General features: G+C 48.3%; 1 protein-coding gene across 1 annotated transcript in view; it reads left to right on the top strand.

Annotated features, from left to right (window-relative positions):
• GPR156 (G protein-coupled receptor 156) overlaps nucleotides 1-16,729 on the top strand; it is a 42,092-nt gene extending 25,363 nt beyond the window's left edge. The window contains exons 8-9 of the mRNA XM_044274244.1: nucleotides 14,202-14,363; nucleotides 15,400-16,729. Of these exons, the coding sequence (XP_044130179.1) occupies nucleotides 14,202-14,363; nucleotides 15,400-16,581 (1,344 nt within the window). The 3' untranslated portion in view covers nucleotides 16,582-16,729. The remainder of the gene's footprint in view (nucleotides 1-14,201; nucleotides 14,364-15,399) is intronic.
• Nucleotides 16,730-19,639: the final 2,910 nt, after the last annotated feature.

Genomic DNA, 19,639 nt, shown 5'->3' with positions numbered 1-19,639 from the left:
AAACTTAGAAGGGGTAAGCTTGCTTTTAGGGCACCAAAGTAATAGAAGCTTTGCATCTAACCTGACCTGGGTGTTACATATCTTATTCATAGTTGTAACCACTTCCGCCCAAAAAGGTTTAATTTTCTCACAATTCCACCAAATATGTGATAAAGAACCGGGACCTCCTCCACACCTCCAGCAATTGTCCGGGATAGCGGGATTGAGCTTATGAAGGAATTCTGGCGTTTTGTACCACCTTGTGAGTAATTTATAAGAGTTAGCTTGAATCCTGATGCAACGGTTGAATCCGTGCGAGTGTGTGAGGATAAACGCCTTTTCAGGGTCCGATAGAGACATAGACAGCTCTTTTTCCCAGGCCGCTAGGAACCACAGATCTGGAGGTGCAGAGGAGAGCAGCTCCCTGTAAAATGTGGAGAGAGGTTTCTTAGGGCGAAGTGCGGTGGAGAGCTTCCCTGCTATCCACGAGGGGTCAGTAGTAGGCTTGGGGAGCGTTGTCAAGCGCGCCAAGTCTTTTTTAAAGGCCATGGCCGCTAGGAAAGAGGCCTCCTGGACTCCCGGAATTGCGTCAGTTTTGCTCCAGTCGAAAGCACCCGTCTCAGTCATGACGTCTTGTAGTTTGGAGCCAGAGAGCAATGCCCAGATTCCCGATGGCCTAGAGGTGGTTGGGTGAATATATGCCTGTAGCAAGTGTAAGGGGAGATGCACACTGGGAAACTGGAGGGAGGAAGATCTATATAATTTGGACCACTCCAGTAATAAACCTTTCCATAAGGGCGATATGAACTTATAGTAGTTATATTCTTGTACATAGGAGCAGTATTATAGTAGTTATATTCTTGTACATAGGAGCAGTATTATAGTAGTTATATTCTTGTACATAGAGGCAGTATTATAGTAGTTATATTCTTGTACATAGGAGCAGTATTATAGTAGTTATATTCTTGTACATAGGAGGCAGTATTATAGTAGTTATATTCTTGTACATAGGAGCAGTATTATAGTAGTTATATTCTTTGTCAAATTTCTTTTTATTGAAAAAGGTACAAAGTTATGTGAAAGGCATACAACTCGTGTACCAGGCGCAGCTGGATAAATGCTCAATCATCAGGCACAACATATCACATGTGGTGGCTTACATAACTAAAACCATCAATAACCTGAGCTAAACAGTATTTGAAGGGACAGGGACCACAAGACAAGGGGAAGGAGGGAAGGGAAAAAAGGGGGGGGGGGGTGGATTAGGTTAGATGTCAATCCATTAACATGTGTCATACAACATCATAGCTTAGAACTTGCGATATTGCTTCCAGGGGGACCATAATTTGATAAATACCGCTCTAGAATGGTTCTCCCAATGGGCCAACTCCTCAAATCGGTATAATTGGTCAATTTTCTCGATCCACATCACGGACGAGGGAGCCGAGTCGTTCTTCCAGAGGAGAGGGACCAGTAGTCTGGCTGCAGTTATAAGCATGGTTGGTAGGCTAGACTTTGAAGGTGTAAGCGTGCTATTAGGGCACCACAGTAACAGAAGCTTTTCATCTAGCCTGACCTTGGTGTTACAAATCTTATTTATGGTTGTGACCACTTCTTCCCAAAAAGGTTTAATTTTTTCACAATTCCACCAAATATGTGATAAAGAGCCAGGTCCTCCTCCACACCTCCAGCAACTGTCTGGGATAGCGGGGTTAAGCTTATGAAGGAATACTGGCGTTTTGTACCATCTAGTGAGTAATTTATAAGAGTTAGCTTGAATCCTGATGCAACGGTTGAATCCGTGCGAGTGCGTGAGAATAAACGCTTTTTCAGGTTCTGAAAGAGACATGGACAGTTCCTTCTCCCAGGCAGCTAAGAACCACAGATCTGGAGGTGCAGAGGAGAGTAGCTCCTTGTAAAATGTGGAGAGAGGCTTCTTAGGGCGGATGGCGGTAGAGAGTTTCCCTTCCATCCACGAGGGATCAGTAGTAGGCTTGGGGAGCGCTGTCAAGCGCGCCACATCCTTTTTAAAGGCCATGGCCGCTAGGAAAGAGGCCTCTTGGGCTCTCGGAATTGCGTCTATTTTGCTCCAGTCAAAAGCACCCGACTCAGTCATGACGTCTTGTAGTGTGGAGCCAGAGAGCAATGCCCAGATTCCCGATGGCCTAGAGGTGGTAGGGTGAATATAGGCTTGCAATAAATGTATGGGGAGATTCACACTAGGAAACGGGAGGGAGGAGGATCTATATAGTTTGGACCACTCCAATAACAAACCTTTCCATAAGGGCGATGTGAACTTATTGTTGGCGGTGCATTTGCGTAAGCCCCAAAGAACTAGCTTGTCATTATATGAAAGCATATCACACTCCAGTCGGGAGACAAGGCCGGGAGGGCGCCAAGACAAGAGGCTCAGAGCTCTATTTAGCAGTGCTGCTCTATAATAAAGGTACAGGTCAGGTAGGCCAAAGCCTCCCAGCCTCCTCTCCCGAGTGAGAGTGGCATACGCCAGTCTAGGGGAACTGCCTGACCACACAAAAGCTGAGAAGACTCTGCGGACCTCCACAAAGAAGGAATGGGGTAGCCAGATAGGGAGTGTTTGAATAAGATAAAGCAGCCTGGGGACTATAAAGGCTTTGATGTAGTTCTTCCTCCCAATCCATGAGATAAATGGCAATTTTAGGGAATGCAAGTGAGATTTGATGGATTTCAGCAGGGGGGCCTGGTTCAGCTCAAAGAGCTCATCCGGATTTGCTGAGATGTTAGTACCCAGAAATGGAATTGACTTAGAAGCCCACGAAAAAGCAGTGGAGCTTTTGAGCGTCTCGACAGTAGAAGATGGGCAGGTAATATTCAGGGCTTGTGACTTTGTGTAATTGATTTTAAAGTTTGAAACCTTTCCGTATTCTTCAAAAAGGGCCTGAAGTCTGGGGAAAGAAGTTAGGGGGTTGGACGTTATGACTAAAAGATCATCTGCGAAAGCAGCCGTCCGATGAGTCTGCGTCCTCACAGTGAGTCCTTCAATGTCCGGATCTTGTCTGATCCTGGCCAGCAGGGTCTCCATGACAATGACAAAGAGAGCAGGTGAGAGTGGGCAGCCCTGACGCGTCCCGTTGGTGATGGGAAAGGAAGGGGAGAGAGTCCCATTAATACGTATTCTGGCGGAAGGGAGCGAGTACAATGAGAAGATGGATTGGATGAACTGATCCGGAAGGCCAAATTTCAACAATGCACGAGCCATGAATTGCCAACTAATCCTGTCGAAAGCCTTCTCTGCATCTGTACTGAGCAAGGCCAGCGGTATTGAGTGCTGTCGGGCATATGTAATCAATTGTATGACACGGACTGTATTCTCGCTTCCCTGTCTACCAGAAATAAATCCCACCTGCTCTTCGTTGACAATGCCAGGGAGAACCGCCTGGATCCGCTGGGCCAAAATCTTGGCCCACCACTTCACGTCAGTATTTAGGAGCGAAATTGGGCGGTAGCTCCCACAATTTAGGGGGTCTTTATTTTCTTTGTGAATTACCGTGATGTGGGCTGAGAGCGACTGGGGCGGGAGGGAGCCTCCTTGAAGTAAATAGTTACATAGGATATTAAAATGGGGGATTAAAATGTGCTTAAAGGTTTTATAGTAAGAAATGGTGAAACCATCGGGGCCTGGGCTTTTCCCTGTGGGTATGGAGGAGAGGACTTTGCTAATTTCAGTGTCAGTGATGGGAGATAAGAGCTGGACAGACTGCGCTGGGGTAATGGTAGGTAGCTGTAGGGAGGAGAGGAATTTCTCCGTTGCTTCCCCTAGATGTTCTGGTGATAAGTCGTCTGGTGTTTTAAGATTATAAAGGTCCCTATAGAAGGAACAAAAGGACTCAGCAATATCCGGCGTACTTTTATGTAGAACTCCTTTATCATTCTTGACTGCAGAAATAAAGGAATCAGTTTTCTGCTTCTTGACTAGGGCGGACATTAACCTATTTCCTTTGTCCCCGTGGGCATATGAACGGAATTTGGCTCTGAGTAACAGCTTGGCTGATGTGACATTCATCAGGTTTTTGAGCTTAGTGCGGGCTTCTGCGAGCTCTGAGACACAGCTGAGGGCCTGGGAGGTTTTATGCGATAGCTCTAGAGCCTGAATCTGGGAAAGAAGTGTCGCCATAGCCTGGTTTCGTTGTCTTTTAATATGGGCACCTAAGGCTATTAGTTCCCCTCTCAGGACCGCTTTATGGGTTTCCCAAACAATGGAAGGGGAGGGTGCATCAGGGCCTGAAGTATTGGACTTAAAGAAATCCGTTATGATAGAGGAGAGTTTAGTAGCATGGGAGGGATCTGAAATAATGGTCTCATTTATGCGCCAGTTCCATTCCCTCTTTGGGAGGTCCTGCAGAGAAACACTCAGGAACACAGGGGCATGGTCAGACAGGGTGATATTCCCTATGTGGGATCCGATAGCTCTATTAGCAAAGGACTTAGATAGGAATAAATAGTCTAGTCTGTGGTAGGACAGTTTAGCTGCTGAGTAAAAGGAAAAGTCCCTACCAGTGGGGTTAGTGGTACGCCATATATCTAAAACTCCCAGCTTCTGTAGGGCACGTTTAAGGCGTCTCAAGTGAACGTGTGTAATGGCAGATTTCCCAGTTGAAGAATCTAGTGCAGGTTCAAGGGTAGCATTGAAATCACCTCCCAAGATAACCATTCCCTCCTGGAAGGAGGACAATAAGCCAAGGGTCTGAACGAGCCAAGCAACCTGCCCTCTGTTGGGAGCATATACAGTTGCCAGGGTAACAGGAGTGTCAGCGATAGTGCCCTTAACAAACAGGTAACGACCCTCAGGGTCTGCAGAGACGGCAGAGTGCTTAAAGGGGAGCTGTTTGTGGATCGCTATGCTGACACCCCTGCTAGCCGAACTATACGTGCTGTGGTACCACTGGGAAAACCGTTTGGGGGGCAATATGGGGGTCTTACCCTCTCGGAAGTGGGTTTCCTGGAAGAAGGCTATAGACACTTTATCCCTCTGTAAAAGGGCCAGGATTTGGGACCGCTTGCAAGGCTCGTTCATTCCCCGGGCGTTAAAGGAAGAGATCACAATAGACGACATTCTGAAAAAGAAAGCAGACAATCAGCATCTGACAATGCAAAATATGACATCTGATGGTGTAGGAGGGGGGAGGGAGACAAACAGGTAAGGTACATAATAATGCAAAGACATATTGCAGAGAGAGCTCTACTGAGCACCCGACTGTACGACCCTTTCTCATTACGGCTACCAGCCGGGGTCTGTCAGGTGGGGGGTCCCGCAGAGCTATAGAGGGCCACTTACTGGCCATCACACAAGGGAAAGGTGACCTAAAAGGTAGAACCGGGTTAACCCCTGCAGATCAAAAAAGAAGGGGCAAGAAGCAGGCAAGAACAAGAACTGCATATAAACCATTTGAAAAACTAGGACTGGGTGAGCAAGAGCTGGAAGTCGGAATAATGATTTCCACAACAGGTGGACATGACTGTCCTGAACTCAGGCTCATAACTTCAGGAAGGCTCCCAGTCACTTCATCCTAAGACACTAAGTCCCAGGCAAGCTGAATGGAGCTGGAAACAATACGGCAAGCACCACAAGAGATTCCCCCGTTCATATAGGAGAGCGGTCAGACTTTTCAGCCCTGGCTTTGGGCGACTTTTTATTGAAAACAGGACGCCATTCCGCCGCCCGAGGTGGCGGAAGGGGGGGGTCCTCCATGTCGGCTGGCATCCAGGAGGGGATGTCAATCGGGCTCAGTCCCAATTGATCCCAGCTGGCCTGAAGATCCTTTGGCGTGCGGATGGAGACTTGGCGTCCGTCCTTAAGGACCGCGATCCCGAACGGATAAAGCCACCTGAATGGGGTAGCTGATGCTCTGAGAGCATCCAGGAGAGGCCTGAGGATGCGCCTTTTCATTAAAGTGGACGGGGCCAGGTCCTGAAAAAACATAATCAGGGTATCTTCATAGTGCAGGCGCTCCGATTCTCTGCCGGCCCTCATAAGCGCTGCGGTGTCAATGTAGCTGAGCAAGCCGCATATGACATCTCTTGGGGGATCGGTGTTCTTCGGCTTAGGCCTAAGCGCCCTGTGGATCCTCTCTATCACTATGCGCTCCGCTCTCTCAGGCCCCAGCAGGTCAGCAAATACCTCTCGCGCCACTTTCTCCAGCGCTTCATTCGCAATCACCTCAGGCAGCCCGCGGATCCTCAGATTCCTCCTCCGGCTCCGGTTCTCCTGGTCTTCAACCCTCAGGAGCGCATCGTTGAGAAGGTCAGTGTGCGAATTGATCACCTTGTATGTCTTCTCTTCCCGTCGGAGGGCCGCCTCCTGCGCGCCCTCCAGATCAGACACGCGGTGGCCGATGCTCCGGAGATCTTCTTTAATTTCGGATAAATCCTTTTTAATCGGAGCCAGAGCCGAATTCAGCACCTCCAGTAGTGCCGCTTTAGTGAATAAGCCTCTCTGCCTCTTAGACTTGCAGGTGGAGGCATCTGAGACGCTGCCGCCATCTGTGTCTTCCCCCATATCAGATGCTGGGGCTATAGCGGGGGCCATCTTGGGGGTCTCAGCCGTCCTCAGCTTCGGATGCTTTTTTAGGAAATGATCCATATCAGCTTGTCTGGATCTCATAGGAGATGGATCAGCTTGATCTTTAACTCGATCCTTGCCCGTTTTGCCCATAAAAGCGATGCTATATGCGTATTTTAGGGGTTAATTCACCGGTAAGGTGTAGGAGCTCAGCAACACACAGCCATTCAGCTAGGCAGCCAGGCTCCGCCCCCATAGTAGTTATATTCTTGTACATAGGGGCAGTATTATAGTAGTTATATTCTTGTACATAGGAGGCAGTATTATAGTAGTTATATTCCTGTATATAGGAGCAGTATTATAGTAGTTATATTCTTGTACATAGGGGGCAGTATTATAGTAGTTATATTCTTGTACATATGAGCAGTATTATAGTAGTTATATTCTTGTACATAGGAGCAGTATTATAGTAGTTATATTCCTGTACATAGGAGCAGTATTATAGTGGTTATATTCTTGTACATAGGAGCAGTATTATAGTAGTTATATTCTTGTACATAGGAGCAGTATTATAGTAGTTATATTCTTGTACATAGGAGCAGTATTATAGTGGTTATATTCCTGTACATAGGAGGCAGTATTATAGCAGTTATATTCTTGTACATAGGAGCAGTATTATAGTAGTTATATTCCTGTACATAGGAGGCAGTATTATAGTAGTTATAGTCTTGTACATAGGAGCAGTATTATAGTAGTTATATTCTTGTACATAGGAGCAGTATTATAGTAGTTTTATTCTTGTACATAGGAGCAGTATTATAGTAGTTATATTCTTGTACATAGGAGCAGTATTATAGTAGTTATATTCTTGTACATAGGAGCAGTATTATAGTAGTTATATTCTTGTACATAGGAGCAGTTTTATAGTAGTTATATTCCTGTACATAGGAGCAGTATTATAGTGGTTATAATCTTGTACATAGGAGGCAGTATTATAGTAGTTATATTCCTGTACATAGGAGGCAGTATTATAGTAGTTATATTCTTGTACATAGGAGCAGTATTATAGTAGTTATATTCTTGTACATAGAAGCAGTATTATAGTAGTTATATTCTTGTACATAGGGGCAGTATTATAGTAGTTATATTCTTGTACATAGGAGCAGTATTATAGTAGTTCTATTCTTGTACATAGCAGCAGTATTATAGCAGTTATATTCTTGTACATAGGAGGCAGTATTATAGTAGTTTTATTCTTGTACATAGGGGGCAGTATTATAGTAGTTATATTCTTGTACATAGGGGCAGTATTATAGTAGTTATATTCTTGTACATAGGAGCAGTATTATTGTAGCTATATTCTTGTACATAGGAGACAGTATTATAGTAGTTATATTCTTGTACATAGGAGCAGTATTATAGTAGTTATATTCTTGTATATAGGAGCAGTATTATAGTAGTTATATTCTTGTACATAGGAGCAGTATTATAGTAGTTATATCCTTGTACATAGGAGCAGTATTATAGTAGTTATATTCCTGTACATAGGAGGCAGTATTATAGTAGTTATATTCTTGTATATAGGAGCAGTATTATAGTAGTTATATTCTTGTACATAGGAGCAGTATTATAGTAGTTATATCCTTGTACATAGGAGCAGTATTATAGTAGTTATATTCTTGTACATAGGAGCAGTATTATAGTAGTTATATTCCTGTACATAGGAGCAGTATTATAGTAGTTATATTCTTGTACATAGGAGGCAGTATTATAGTAGTTATATTATTGTACATAGGAGCAGTATTTTAGTAGTTATATTCTTATACATAGGAGCAGTATTATAGTAGTTATATTCTTGTACATAGGAGCAGTATTATAGTAGTTATATTCTTGTACATAGAGAGCAGTATTATAGTAGTTATAGTCTTGTATATAGGAGCAGTATTATAGTAGTTATATTCCTGTACATAGGTGCAGTATTATAGTAGTTATATTCTTGCACATAGGAGCAGTATTATAGTAGTTATAGTCTTGTACATGGAGCAGTATTATAGCAGTTATATTCTTGTACACAGGAGGCAGTATTATAGTAGTGTTTTGTACAATACATTACATATTCAGGTTTCACCTCTATGAGAGCTGACAATTATTGCCAGGTATAGTAATGCTCCTCGGCATAAGGCCTCATGCACACGACAGTATTTTTTCACGGTGCGCAAAAACGGGGTCCGTAGGTCCGTGATCGTTTTTTCGTCCGTGGGTCTTCCTTGAATTTGTGGGGGATCCACGGACATGAAAAAAAAGTCGTTTTGGTGTCCGCCTGGCCGTGTGGAGCCAAACGGATCCGTCCTGAATTACAATGCAAGTCAATGGGGACGGATCCGTTTGACGTTGACACAATATGGTGCAATTGCAAATGGATCCGTCCCCCATTGACTTTCAATGTAAAGTCAGGAGTCCCTTTACTTTCACACTTGCGTTCAGAGCGGATCCGTCTGAGACGGATCCGCTCATATAATGCAGACGGTGGCTCAGTTCAGAGCGGATCCGTCTGCATTATATTGTTAAAAAATTTCTAAGTGTGAAAGTAGCCTCAGACAGATCCGTCCAGACTTTACATTGAAAGTCAATGGGGGACGGATCAGTTTGATAATTGAGCCATAGTGTGTCATATTCAAACGGACCCGTCCCCATTGACTTACATTGTAAGTCTGGACGGATCCGCTTGCCTCCGCACGGCCAGGTGGACACCCGAACGCTGCAAGCTGCGTTCAGGTGTCCGCCTGCTGAGCGAAGCGGAGGCCAAACGCTGCCAGACTGATGCATTCGGATCCGCGTCCACTCAGAATGCATTAGGGCTGGACGGATGCGTTCGGGGCCGCTTGTGAGCCCTTTCAAACGGAGCTCACAAGCGGACACCCGAACATTTTAACTTGAAGCCTCCCCATCACCATGGGAACGCCTCTGTTAGAATATACTGTCGGATATGAGTTACATCGTGAAACTCAGATCCGACAGTATATTCTAACACAGAGGCGTTCCCATGGTGATGACGCTTCAGGTTAGAATATACTAAAAAACTGAGTACATGACTGCCCCCTGCTGCCTGGCAGGTGCTGCCAGGCAGCAGGGGGCAGACCCCCCCCCCCCCCCCCGTTTTAAACTCATTGGTGGCCAGTGCGGCGGCCCCCCCCCCTCCCTCCCCTGTAGTTAACTCATTGGTAGCAAGTGGGCCCCCCCCTCCCTCCCCTGTAGTTAACTCGTTGGTAGCCAGCCCCCCCCCTCCCTCCCCTGTAGTTAACTCGTTGGTAGCCAGCCCCCCCCTCCCTCCCCTGTAGTTAACTCGTTGGTAGCCAGCCCCCCCCCTCCCTCCCCTGTAGTTAACTCGTTGGTGGCCAGTGGGCCCTCCCTACCCCTCCTAATTAAAATCTCCCCCCCTATCATTGGTGGCAGTGGAGAGTACAGACACAGACATCGCAGCTCGCAGGTAAGTATGATGCTTCTACAAATTGCTAAGTAACCATGGCAACCGGGACTGCAGTAGCGTCCTGGTTGCCATGGTTACCGATCGGAGCCCCAGCGATTAAACTGGGACTCCGATCGGTACTCTCCACTGCCACCAATGATAGGGGGGGAGAATTTAATTAGGAGGGGGAGGGAGGGGGGAGGGCCCACTGGCCACCAACGAGTTAACTACAGGGGAGGGAGGGGGGGGCTGGCTACCAACGAGTTAACTACAGGGGAGGGAGGGGGGGGCTGGCTACCAACGAGTTAACTACAGGGGAGGAAGGGGGGGCTGGCTACCAACGAGTTAACTACAGGGGAGGGAGGGGGGGGGCTGGCTACCAACGAGTTAACTACAGGGGAGGAAGGGGGGGCTGGCTACCAACGAGTTAACTACAGGGGAGGGAGGGGGGGGGCTGGCTACCAACGAGTTAACTACAGGGGAGGAAGGGGGGGCTGGCTACCAACGAGTTAACTACAGGGGAGGGAGGGGGTGCCGGCAGCACTGGCCACCAATGTGTTAACTACAGGGGAGGGAGGGGGGTGGTCGGCCCCCTGCTGCCTGGCAGCACCTGCCAGGCAGCAGGGGGCAGTCATGTACACAGTTTTTTTTAGTATATTCTAACCTGAAGTGTCCCCATCACCATGGGAACGCCTCTGGGTTAGAATATACTGTCACGAAGTGAAAACTTAGATCTGAAAAAGCTATTATGCAGACGGATCTTCGGATCCGTCTGTATGAAAGTAACCTACGGCCACGGATCACGGACACGGATGCCAATCTTGTGTGCCTCCGTGTTCTTTCACGGACCCATTGACTTGAATGGGTCCGTGAACCGTTGTCCGTCAAAAAAATAGGACAGGTCATATTTTTTTGACGGACAGGATACACGGATCACGGTCTCGGCTGCAAAACGGTGCATTTTCCGATTTTTCCACGGACCCATTGAAAGTCAATGGGTCCGCGAAAAAAAACGGAAAACGTCACAACGGCCACGGATGCACACAACGGTCGTGTGCATGAGGCCTAAGGAGGACATCTTGCTGTGTGGTCATCCATCAATCACAAGGAGCAGTTCCTTCAGTAATACCTGTGTCAGTGTTTCGGACCCTTGGCTCCTTGCTATCAGCCTTGCCTTGAACACAGTTCCTGCTCCTCTTTCTTCCATGTGTCTCTGCTGCTCTTCGTTAGGCACACGCTCTTCTGTCACCACAACATGTCAGAAATGTCCTCAGTGAACTGTGCAGCGGATATTGGAGTCTGTGGTTCTTGCTTCCAGTAGGGGGCGGTGGAGGACTTGGCAGGACGCAGATCATCGTATTCTGTACCGGAGGCTACACTTTACAGGAACATGAGGCATCCTGCTCTCAGCCGCCCCTGAGTCACATACCTCCGTGAGGCCAGGTGTGCGGCCAGACGCCGAGTCTCCTATTAGGCTACTTTCACACTTGCGGCAGAGGACTCCGGCGTGCAGTCCAGACGCAAATGGATGCATTTGTGAGATGGATCCGGATGCGAATCCGTCTCTCTGGTGTCATCTGGAAAAATAGATCCGGTATAATATTTTTTTTGCATTTTTAAAGGTCTTCGCATGCAAGTGATCAGTATTTTTGGCCGGAGAGAAAACTGCAGCACGCTCTCCATTCAGAATGCATTAGGATAAAACTGATCCGTTTTTTTCCGGTATTGAGGTCCTGTGACGGAACTCAATACCGGAAAACAAAAACACTAGTGTGAAAGTCGCCTTAGTAATTACCGAAGTCTGTGATACCAGTCTGGACGGTGAGAAGCTGCAGGGACCGTGCCAGGTTAGTGACCACCAGTACGCCTTTCTATGGCGCTCTAGTCCAAGTATTAGGCGGGCGTTCTGTGCCGGGAGAATCGGGTGATCAGGTGGGAGGAGCATCATATCCTGGTCATTTAACCATTTAGTTGCCACAGTCAATAGCAACCACATCATGTAAGTGGTTTGAGAAGCAGGGGGCTCCTTCTGCGGGTGCCGATAGTCGTTATGGCAGCTGGAGGCCGAACAAACACCTCCTGGGCTGCCAGGTACAATTAGGCTTTCCCAGAGGCAGGGTGTAATAGGCTGCCTTTCTGTGGGAAATGACAGGTGTAATGCACTGCAGTATAGAACCATCACAGGTACAAATCCGCATGTAATAATAAAAAATACAAATAATTAAAAATTCAATTTAGCTTCTAGAAAATAAAACCCCTTGAAAAATAAATAAATGGCAAACTCTCCAAATAGAAGGGTCTGAGATGTTACGTGGGAAGGGGCCCCTGTACAGGGGTTGTCCAGGATTTCGGTAACAAGGCTTCACACCCGTCCACAGGTTGTGTCTGGTATTGTGGCTCAGTCCTATTCTCTTCAAAGAGGCTGAGGTGCAACACTGCACCAGTGGACGGGTGTGAGGCAGCCAGATTTCTCCAATATTGGATAACCCCTCTAAGGCCCCTTTCACACGGGCGAGTATTCCGCGCGGGTGCGATGCGTGACGTGAACACACTGCACCCGCACTGAATCCGGACCCATTCATTTCTATGGGGCTGTTCACATGAGCGGTGATTTTCACACATCACTTGTGCGTTGCGTGAAAATCGCAGCATGCTCTATTTTGTGCGTTTTTCACGCAATGCAGGCCCCATAGAAGTGAATGGGGCTGCGTGAAAATCGCAAGCAAGTGCGGATGCAGTGCGATTTTCAGTTGCTAGGAGACAATCGGTCTCCAATCTTTATTATTTTCCCTTATAACATGGTTATAAGGGAAAATAATAGCATTGTGAATACAGAATGCATAGTACAATAGCGCTGGAGGGGTTAAAAAATAATTAAACTCACCTTAATCCACTTGCTCGCGCAGCCGGCTTCCCTTCTGTGCTGTGTACAGGAAAAGGACCTGTGGTGATGTCACTCCGGTCATCACATGGTCTTTTACCATGGTGATGGATCATGTGACGGACCATGTGATGACCGGAGTGACATCACCACAGGTCTTTTTCCTGTACACAGCACAGAAGAGAAGCCGGGCTGCGCTTACCATGCCGATTTTACTCACGTGCCAGCAAAACGCATTACAATGTTTTGCACTCGCGCTGAAAAATCGCGCATGTTCCCGCAACGCACCCACACCGTTTCCCACAACGCCCGTCTGAAAGAAGCCTAAGAACACATGCATAGTCATGGAAGTATCTGGTACAACGGGTCACAGACTGGAGCTCTCCCCTACCTTGTAGATCAGGTGCCCTGGATCTATATGCAGGAGGACAAGCCGTCTTAGAAGCCAGTAAAGCCACTGCCAAACGACTTAGGCGACTCTCACACTGGCGTTTTGGTTTCCGTTTGTGAGATCCGTTCAGGGCTCAGCGGTCCAAAATGGATCAGTTTTGCCCTAATGCATTCTGAATGGTAAAGGATCAGCTCAGAATGCACCAGTTTGCCTACGATCGGTCACCATTCCGCTCTGGAGGCCGCCTGCAGCGCTTTGCTGTCCGCCTGACGAAGCGGAGCCAAACCGTTTTCTCTGACTCAATCTGGCACAATAGCAAACGGATCCGTCCCCCCATTGACTTGCAATGGTGTTCAAAACTGATCCATCATGGCTATAGAAGACATAATACAACCGGATCCGTTTATGACAGATGCATGCAGTTGTATTATTGTAACTGAAGCGTTTTTGCAGATCCATGACGGCTCTGCAAAAAACGCTAGTGTGAAAGTAGCCTTAAATATAGAAGAAAACAGGGAGAATATTCCTAATACTGACAGTGGTTGTTGAAGTGGCAGAGAACGTCCAGATCGATCAAACAGGGAGGAGGAGGGGGGGGGGGATGCAGCTGCAGCATCAGTGTCTGTGAGAGGGAGCAGCTAGGGGACATGTCCGAGAGCACAAGGCACAGCGCTGACATTACCAGGAAGCTAATATACGAAACCAAGACCCAAAATCTGCACATAACACACATTCAGCTGCAGGAGGGATTTTTGAGATTTTTTTTTTTTATCTAGCCACTTCTAATGCAAACCAAATCTGTCTCCATCATCCAAACCCAAACCTTGCTCCGCTCCATTACTCTTGCTCCTCACATTCAGTAGAGATGGCCTCCCTCACATAGTATTGCTGTCCACCCTCGGAATACATTTTGTAATGGACGCTTGTATCTGCTCTGTCTCCTCAGCTTTTGCAGTGGAAGCAGTTTGAAGAAGAGCCAAGTCAGACCAACGTGCAGATGGCCAAATATTTCAACAGTCCTTGCAAGAGTATAAGGTCTATGTACAGTGAAGAGCAGATCTACCACCTGCTGGGAGAGAACACCTCCATGAGGCGGCTGCTGACCGAGGTGACACCGACAGGTTCTTCCCAATTACTGAGGCAGGGCCACTAATCTTCAGCCACGTTACTAGCTGAGCTGCGGCCAGGACATCTGACATCCACCAGGCCCGAGCCTATTGCCCTCGGGGGACAATCGGGAGACCCTTTATTGAGCGGAGCCGTAGATTGTTTGCCAGCTTTAGATCTCTTGTGGTGTCCATATTTAAAGAGACAAGCATGTAGGCCGCCCATACACTGCATAGTATAGTGAAGGACCTTCTGTTAAAGGGAGTCCGTCTGCAGGTTAACCCAGCCCGTGGAGCTAGCTCAGCTGAACGGAATGATGACTTTCACTTAGCGATCCATTGCTTCATTATGGAGGAAAAAAAGCACTTTTTAAGTGCACCGAGGGCAGGCCCAAGCCGCTCTGTGCACCCTGCTTCCTCTGCCAGCCCCCGTCTTGATTTACACGGTCAGGTTCCTGCACCGTCATCTTGCCTTGTCCTGCCAATCAAGGAGAGGGAATGTCTGGCAGTGGAAGGAGGAGGAGCCAGAGTGTACAGACTGGCTTAGGCCCGCCCTCAGTGCACCTAACTGCTCATTTGCATATGGATTCAAAGTATTTTTTCTCCAGAATTAAGCAATGGATCACTAAGTGAAAGGTGTCATTACATTGGGCTGAGCGAGGCCTACAAGGCATGGTGCCTGGTGTAACAGGGAATGTCCTGCTGACGGACTCCCTTCAATATTGGTCGTTGTTTTGAAAACCCATTCCATAGGAAACGCCGAATACGCGCACTAATCTATCTCGACCTGACTAGGGGAGGAGGCCGTAACATCACGGGCTGATACAATGTATCATTGCAGGTAAAAGGTAACAAACCATAAGGACAGGAGATAGATGTGTGATACTAATGTGTTTAGCTGACAGATAGATTGGATACATTGTAACAAATCATCAGCCGTGAGAATTATTATGTCAGGTGGGTTTTCTGCTGCGTTATATGGTGGCTGAGGCTGGCTTCTGGATGTAAAGCGCTTTGTCTGTTTCTTTCATATGACAGAAAAATGCTGTGATAGAAAGTCTCCAGGAGCAGGTGATCAATGCCAAGGAGAAGCTGGTGGAGCTCCTGAAGTCAGAATGTAGCGTGGAAATTACACAAGTGTCCGCGATATCCACCTCCACGCTGACCATCAATCAGCACAAAGCAGCTACAGACGAGACCACTGCTAAAAGTGAAAATAAAGGACCCTCGACCAGGGCTCCGGACGATGACGTAAACCACAGTCTGTCCGTCCAGGCTGCTGTGAAATGCACAGGTGAAGACGTGAAGCCCTCTGCTGAGGAAGGAGGCGATTTCCAAGAGGTTGTCCTTCCATCTCCAGAACCCAAAGCAGACAATGACCTGGCTGCAGTCTCCAGAAACGTCGGCTTTGTCAACAATGAGTACGTAGAGAAATTAGTGGACGGCCCCTCCGAGGCTTGGGAGAAACTGTCAAGGAAGGTGAACTACGTCAGCAGTGAGAAGCTTCAGGAGATTCTCAGGGAGCTCAGTATAGAGACTCTGTCCGGATCTTGTCAGCTGTCTCCTCGGAGGCAGAGACGTGCCAGCCACAGCATCCAACGAGAAGCCATCTCACATCCCCCTGAAGGTTTCCACAACGTCTGCATCAGCGTGTCCCCTTACATAGCACGGAGACGAAGAGGCCACGGATACGGCCGCAGGAACATCCTCCCGTCCTCACAGTACTCTAGAGCTGTATTGCCTCCACCTCGGTGTCTCATCGGGGCCAGAGACAGAAATAATGGGGCAAACCCCCTAAGAGACGACACAGGTGATCTAAGACCGGATGACAAAAACCTTGAACGTTATCATCCATCTGTCCTAATGAGGGACACAGAGTTACGTGGCCAGGAAAATGGTGGTCTTTGGGTAACCAAATTATCAGAGCCACCAGAACCTCCCAGGAGATTAGGCCATGCTACTCACCGGAGCAACACGGGAACCGAGACCCTCAGACCCCAAACTCTCTGTTCTGAGTCAGACTCCAGCAGCTCAGAGGAGACTTTCTGTTACTGTCACAGACCGTACTGCGATATGTGTTCGCCACCTACCTGTGACTCTAGTGACAGCTGTACCACTGACACAGAGGCTGCCGACCACCTGCATGGGTGGCCAAGTCATCACCGCAACGTGCGGCCGGTCATAAACTTTACAGAGGACCTTACACCAACTTTTGTTTGACAGTGAAACAGGTTGCACTTTCCTGTGATCCCCTCCCCCTTCTGTCCCTACATCCGCATCTCCATTGCGCTGGACAGGGATTTTTGACTTTGTGAATTGTGTTCTGGAATTGCATATGATTTGCTTTGTGATGTATTTGTTGTGTCCCCTCCGCTAGAATCAGAACTGATCCCTACAGAGGGAACAACCCCCACCAATCCTATTGGCCAAGAAACGGATCTACGAGAAAGGAAATTCCTGAGCACAGTAAAAGCTGCTGTGAATGTGATGTGTATATAAATTCTAGTACTGCAGCTTTGTCCAGACTGTAAATGAAGAAGTGCTTTCTTCCCCTCTCCCAGCAGGAAGTCTCAGCACAATCTAAATCAGCAGCTGATTTACACCCAGGCAATATGTCATGTAGATCGTACAGACACTTACCGTATCCCCCCCCCAAAGTGGGGGCAAAATGGCAGTGCGTCTTATGGAGCAAATGCTGCAATTTACACTGCCGCGATGCTGCACAGCGCATGTATCAGCGGGGAGGGAGTAGGGCTGGGGGCCGGCATCTGGTTTTGTAATGGCAGCGGGGCCTGGTGCCGTCACTGTATTCTATTACACCGGGCCCCGCTCACTGTAGTAATCATATCTAACCTGTAGGCAATGTTAAACTATAGAAATCATGTGCAATCCAGCGTGTAGTAACCGGTACTTACTACAATCTTCCGTAGCAGGCAGGAGGCCGGGCGGGGGCAGCGTAACTCACTACGTCACGCGCCTGCTCCTCCCACTTTATGAATGAAGCAGGCGGCGCAAACATAGTGAGTTACGCTGCCCCCGCCCGCCTGGCCTCCTGCCGGCTACGGAAGATTGTAGTAAGTACCGGTTACTACACGCTGGATTGCACATGATTTCTATAGTTTAACATTGCCTACAGGTTAGATATGATTACTACAGTGAGCGGGGCCCGGTGTAATAGAATACAGTGACGGCAGCAGGGCCCGATGCATAAGATGCTATATATGTGTCATCCACAGATCCCCCCATAACAGTGTGCCATCCACAGATGCCTCCATAGCAGTGTCGTGCCATCCACAGATGCCCCCATAACAGTGCGTCATCCACAGATCCCCCATAACAGTGCGTCATCCGCAGATCCCCCATAACAGTGCGTCATCCGCAGATCCCCCCATAACAGTGCGTCATCCACAGATCCCCCATAACAGTGTGTCATCCACAGATCCCCCATAACAGTGCATCATCCACAGACCCGCCCATAACAGTGCGTCATCCACAGATCCCCCATAACAGTGTGTCATCCACAGATCCCCCATAACAGTGCATCATCCACAGACCCGCCCATAACAGTGCTTCATCCACAGATCCCCATAACAGTGTGTCATCCACAGATGCCCCCATAACAGTGCGTCATCCACAGATCCCCCATAACAGCGTGTCATCCACAGATCCCCATAACAGTGCGTCATCCACAGATCCCCCATAACAGTGCGTCATCCACAGATCCCCCATAACAGTGCGTCATCCACAGATCCCCCATAACAGTGCGTCATCCACAGATCCCCCATAACAGTGCGTCATCCACAGATCCCCCATAACAGTGCGTCATCCACAGATCCCCCATAACAGTGCGTCATCCACAGATCCCCCATAACAGTGCGTCATCCACAGATCCCCCATAACAGTGCGTCATCCACAGATCCCCATAACAGTGCGTCATCCACAGATCCCCATAACAGTGCGTCATCCACAGATCCCCCATAACAGTGCGTCATCCACAGATCCCCCATAACAGTGCGTCATCCACAGATCCCCCATAACAGTGCGTCATCCACAGATCCCCCATAACAGTGCGTCATCCACAGATCCCCCATAACAGTGTCATCCACAGATCCCCCATAACAGTGTCATCCACAGATCCCCCATAACAGTGCGTCATCCGCAGATCCCTCATAACAGTGCGTCATCCACAGATCCCCCATAACAGTGTCATCCACAGATCCCCCATAACAGTGCGTCATCCGCAGATCCCTCATAACAGTGTGTCATCCGCAGATCCCCCATAACAGTGCGTCATCCGCAGATCCCTCATAACAGTGCGTCATCCACAGATCCCCCATAACTGTGCGTCATCCACAGATCCCCCATAACTGTGTGTCATCCACAGATCCCCCATAACAGTGTGTCATCCACAGATCCCCCATAACAGTGTGTCACCCCCTGGTCCCCCATAACAGTGCGTCATCCACAGATCCCCCATAACAGTGCGTCATCCACAGATCCCCCATAACAGTGCGTCATTCACAGATCCCCCATAACAGTGCGTCACCCACAGATCCCCCATAACAGTGCATCATTCACAGATCCCCCATAACAGTGCGTCATCCACAGATCCCCCATAACAGTGCGTCATCCACAGATCCCCCATAACAGTGCGTCATCCACAGATCCCCCATAACAGTGCATCATCCACAGATCCTCCATAACAGTGTGTCATCCACAGATCCCCATAACAGTGCGTCATCCACAGATCCCCCATAACAGTGCGTCATCCACAGATCCCCCATAACAGTGTGTCATCCACAGATTCCCCATAACAGTGTGTCATTCACAGATCCCCCATAACAGTGCGTCATCCACAGATCCCCCATAACAGTGCGTCATCCACAGATCCTCCCATAACAGTGCGTCATCCGCAGATCCCTCATAACAGTGCGTCATCCACAGATCCCCATAACAGTGCGTCATCCACAGATCCCCATAACAGTGTCATCCACAGATCCCCATAACAGTGCGTCACCCACAGATCCCCCCATAACAGTGCGTCACCCACAGATCCCCCCATAACAGTGCGTCATCCACAGATCCCCATAACAGTGCGTCACCCACAGATGCCTCCATAACAGTGTGTCACCCACAGATCCCCCCATAACAGTGTGTCACCCACAGATCCCCCCATAACAGTGTGTCACCCACAGATCCCCCCATAACAGTGCGTCATCCACAGATCCCCCATAACAGTGCGTCATCCACAGATCCCCCATAACAGTGCGTCATCCAC

This window comes from Bufo gargarizans, unplaced genomic scaffold, assembly GCF_014858855.1.
Source record: "Bufo gargarizans isolate SCDJY-AF-19 unplaced genomic scaffold, ASM1485885v1 original_scaffold_1615_pilon, whole genome shotgun sequence".
In the NCBI taxonomy this organism is placed as follows: domain Eukaryota; kingdom Metazoa; phylum Chordata; class Amphibia; order Anura; family Bufonidae; genus Bufo; species Bufo gargarizans.
The sequence above is the reverse complement of the archived record's forward strand: the minus strand, read 5'-3'. Positions and strand labels throughout refer to the sequence as shown.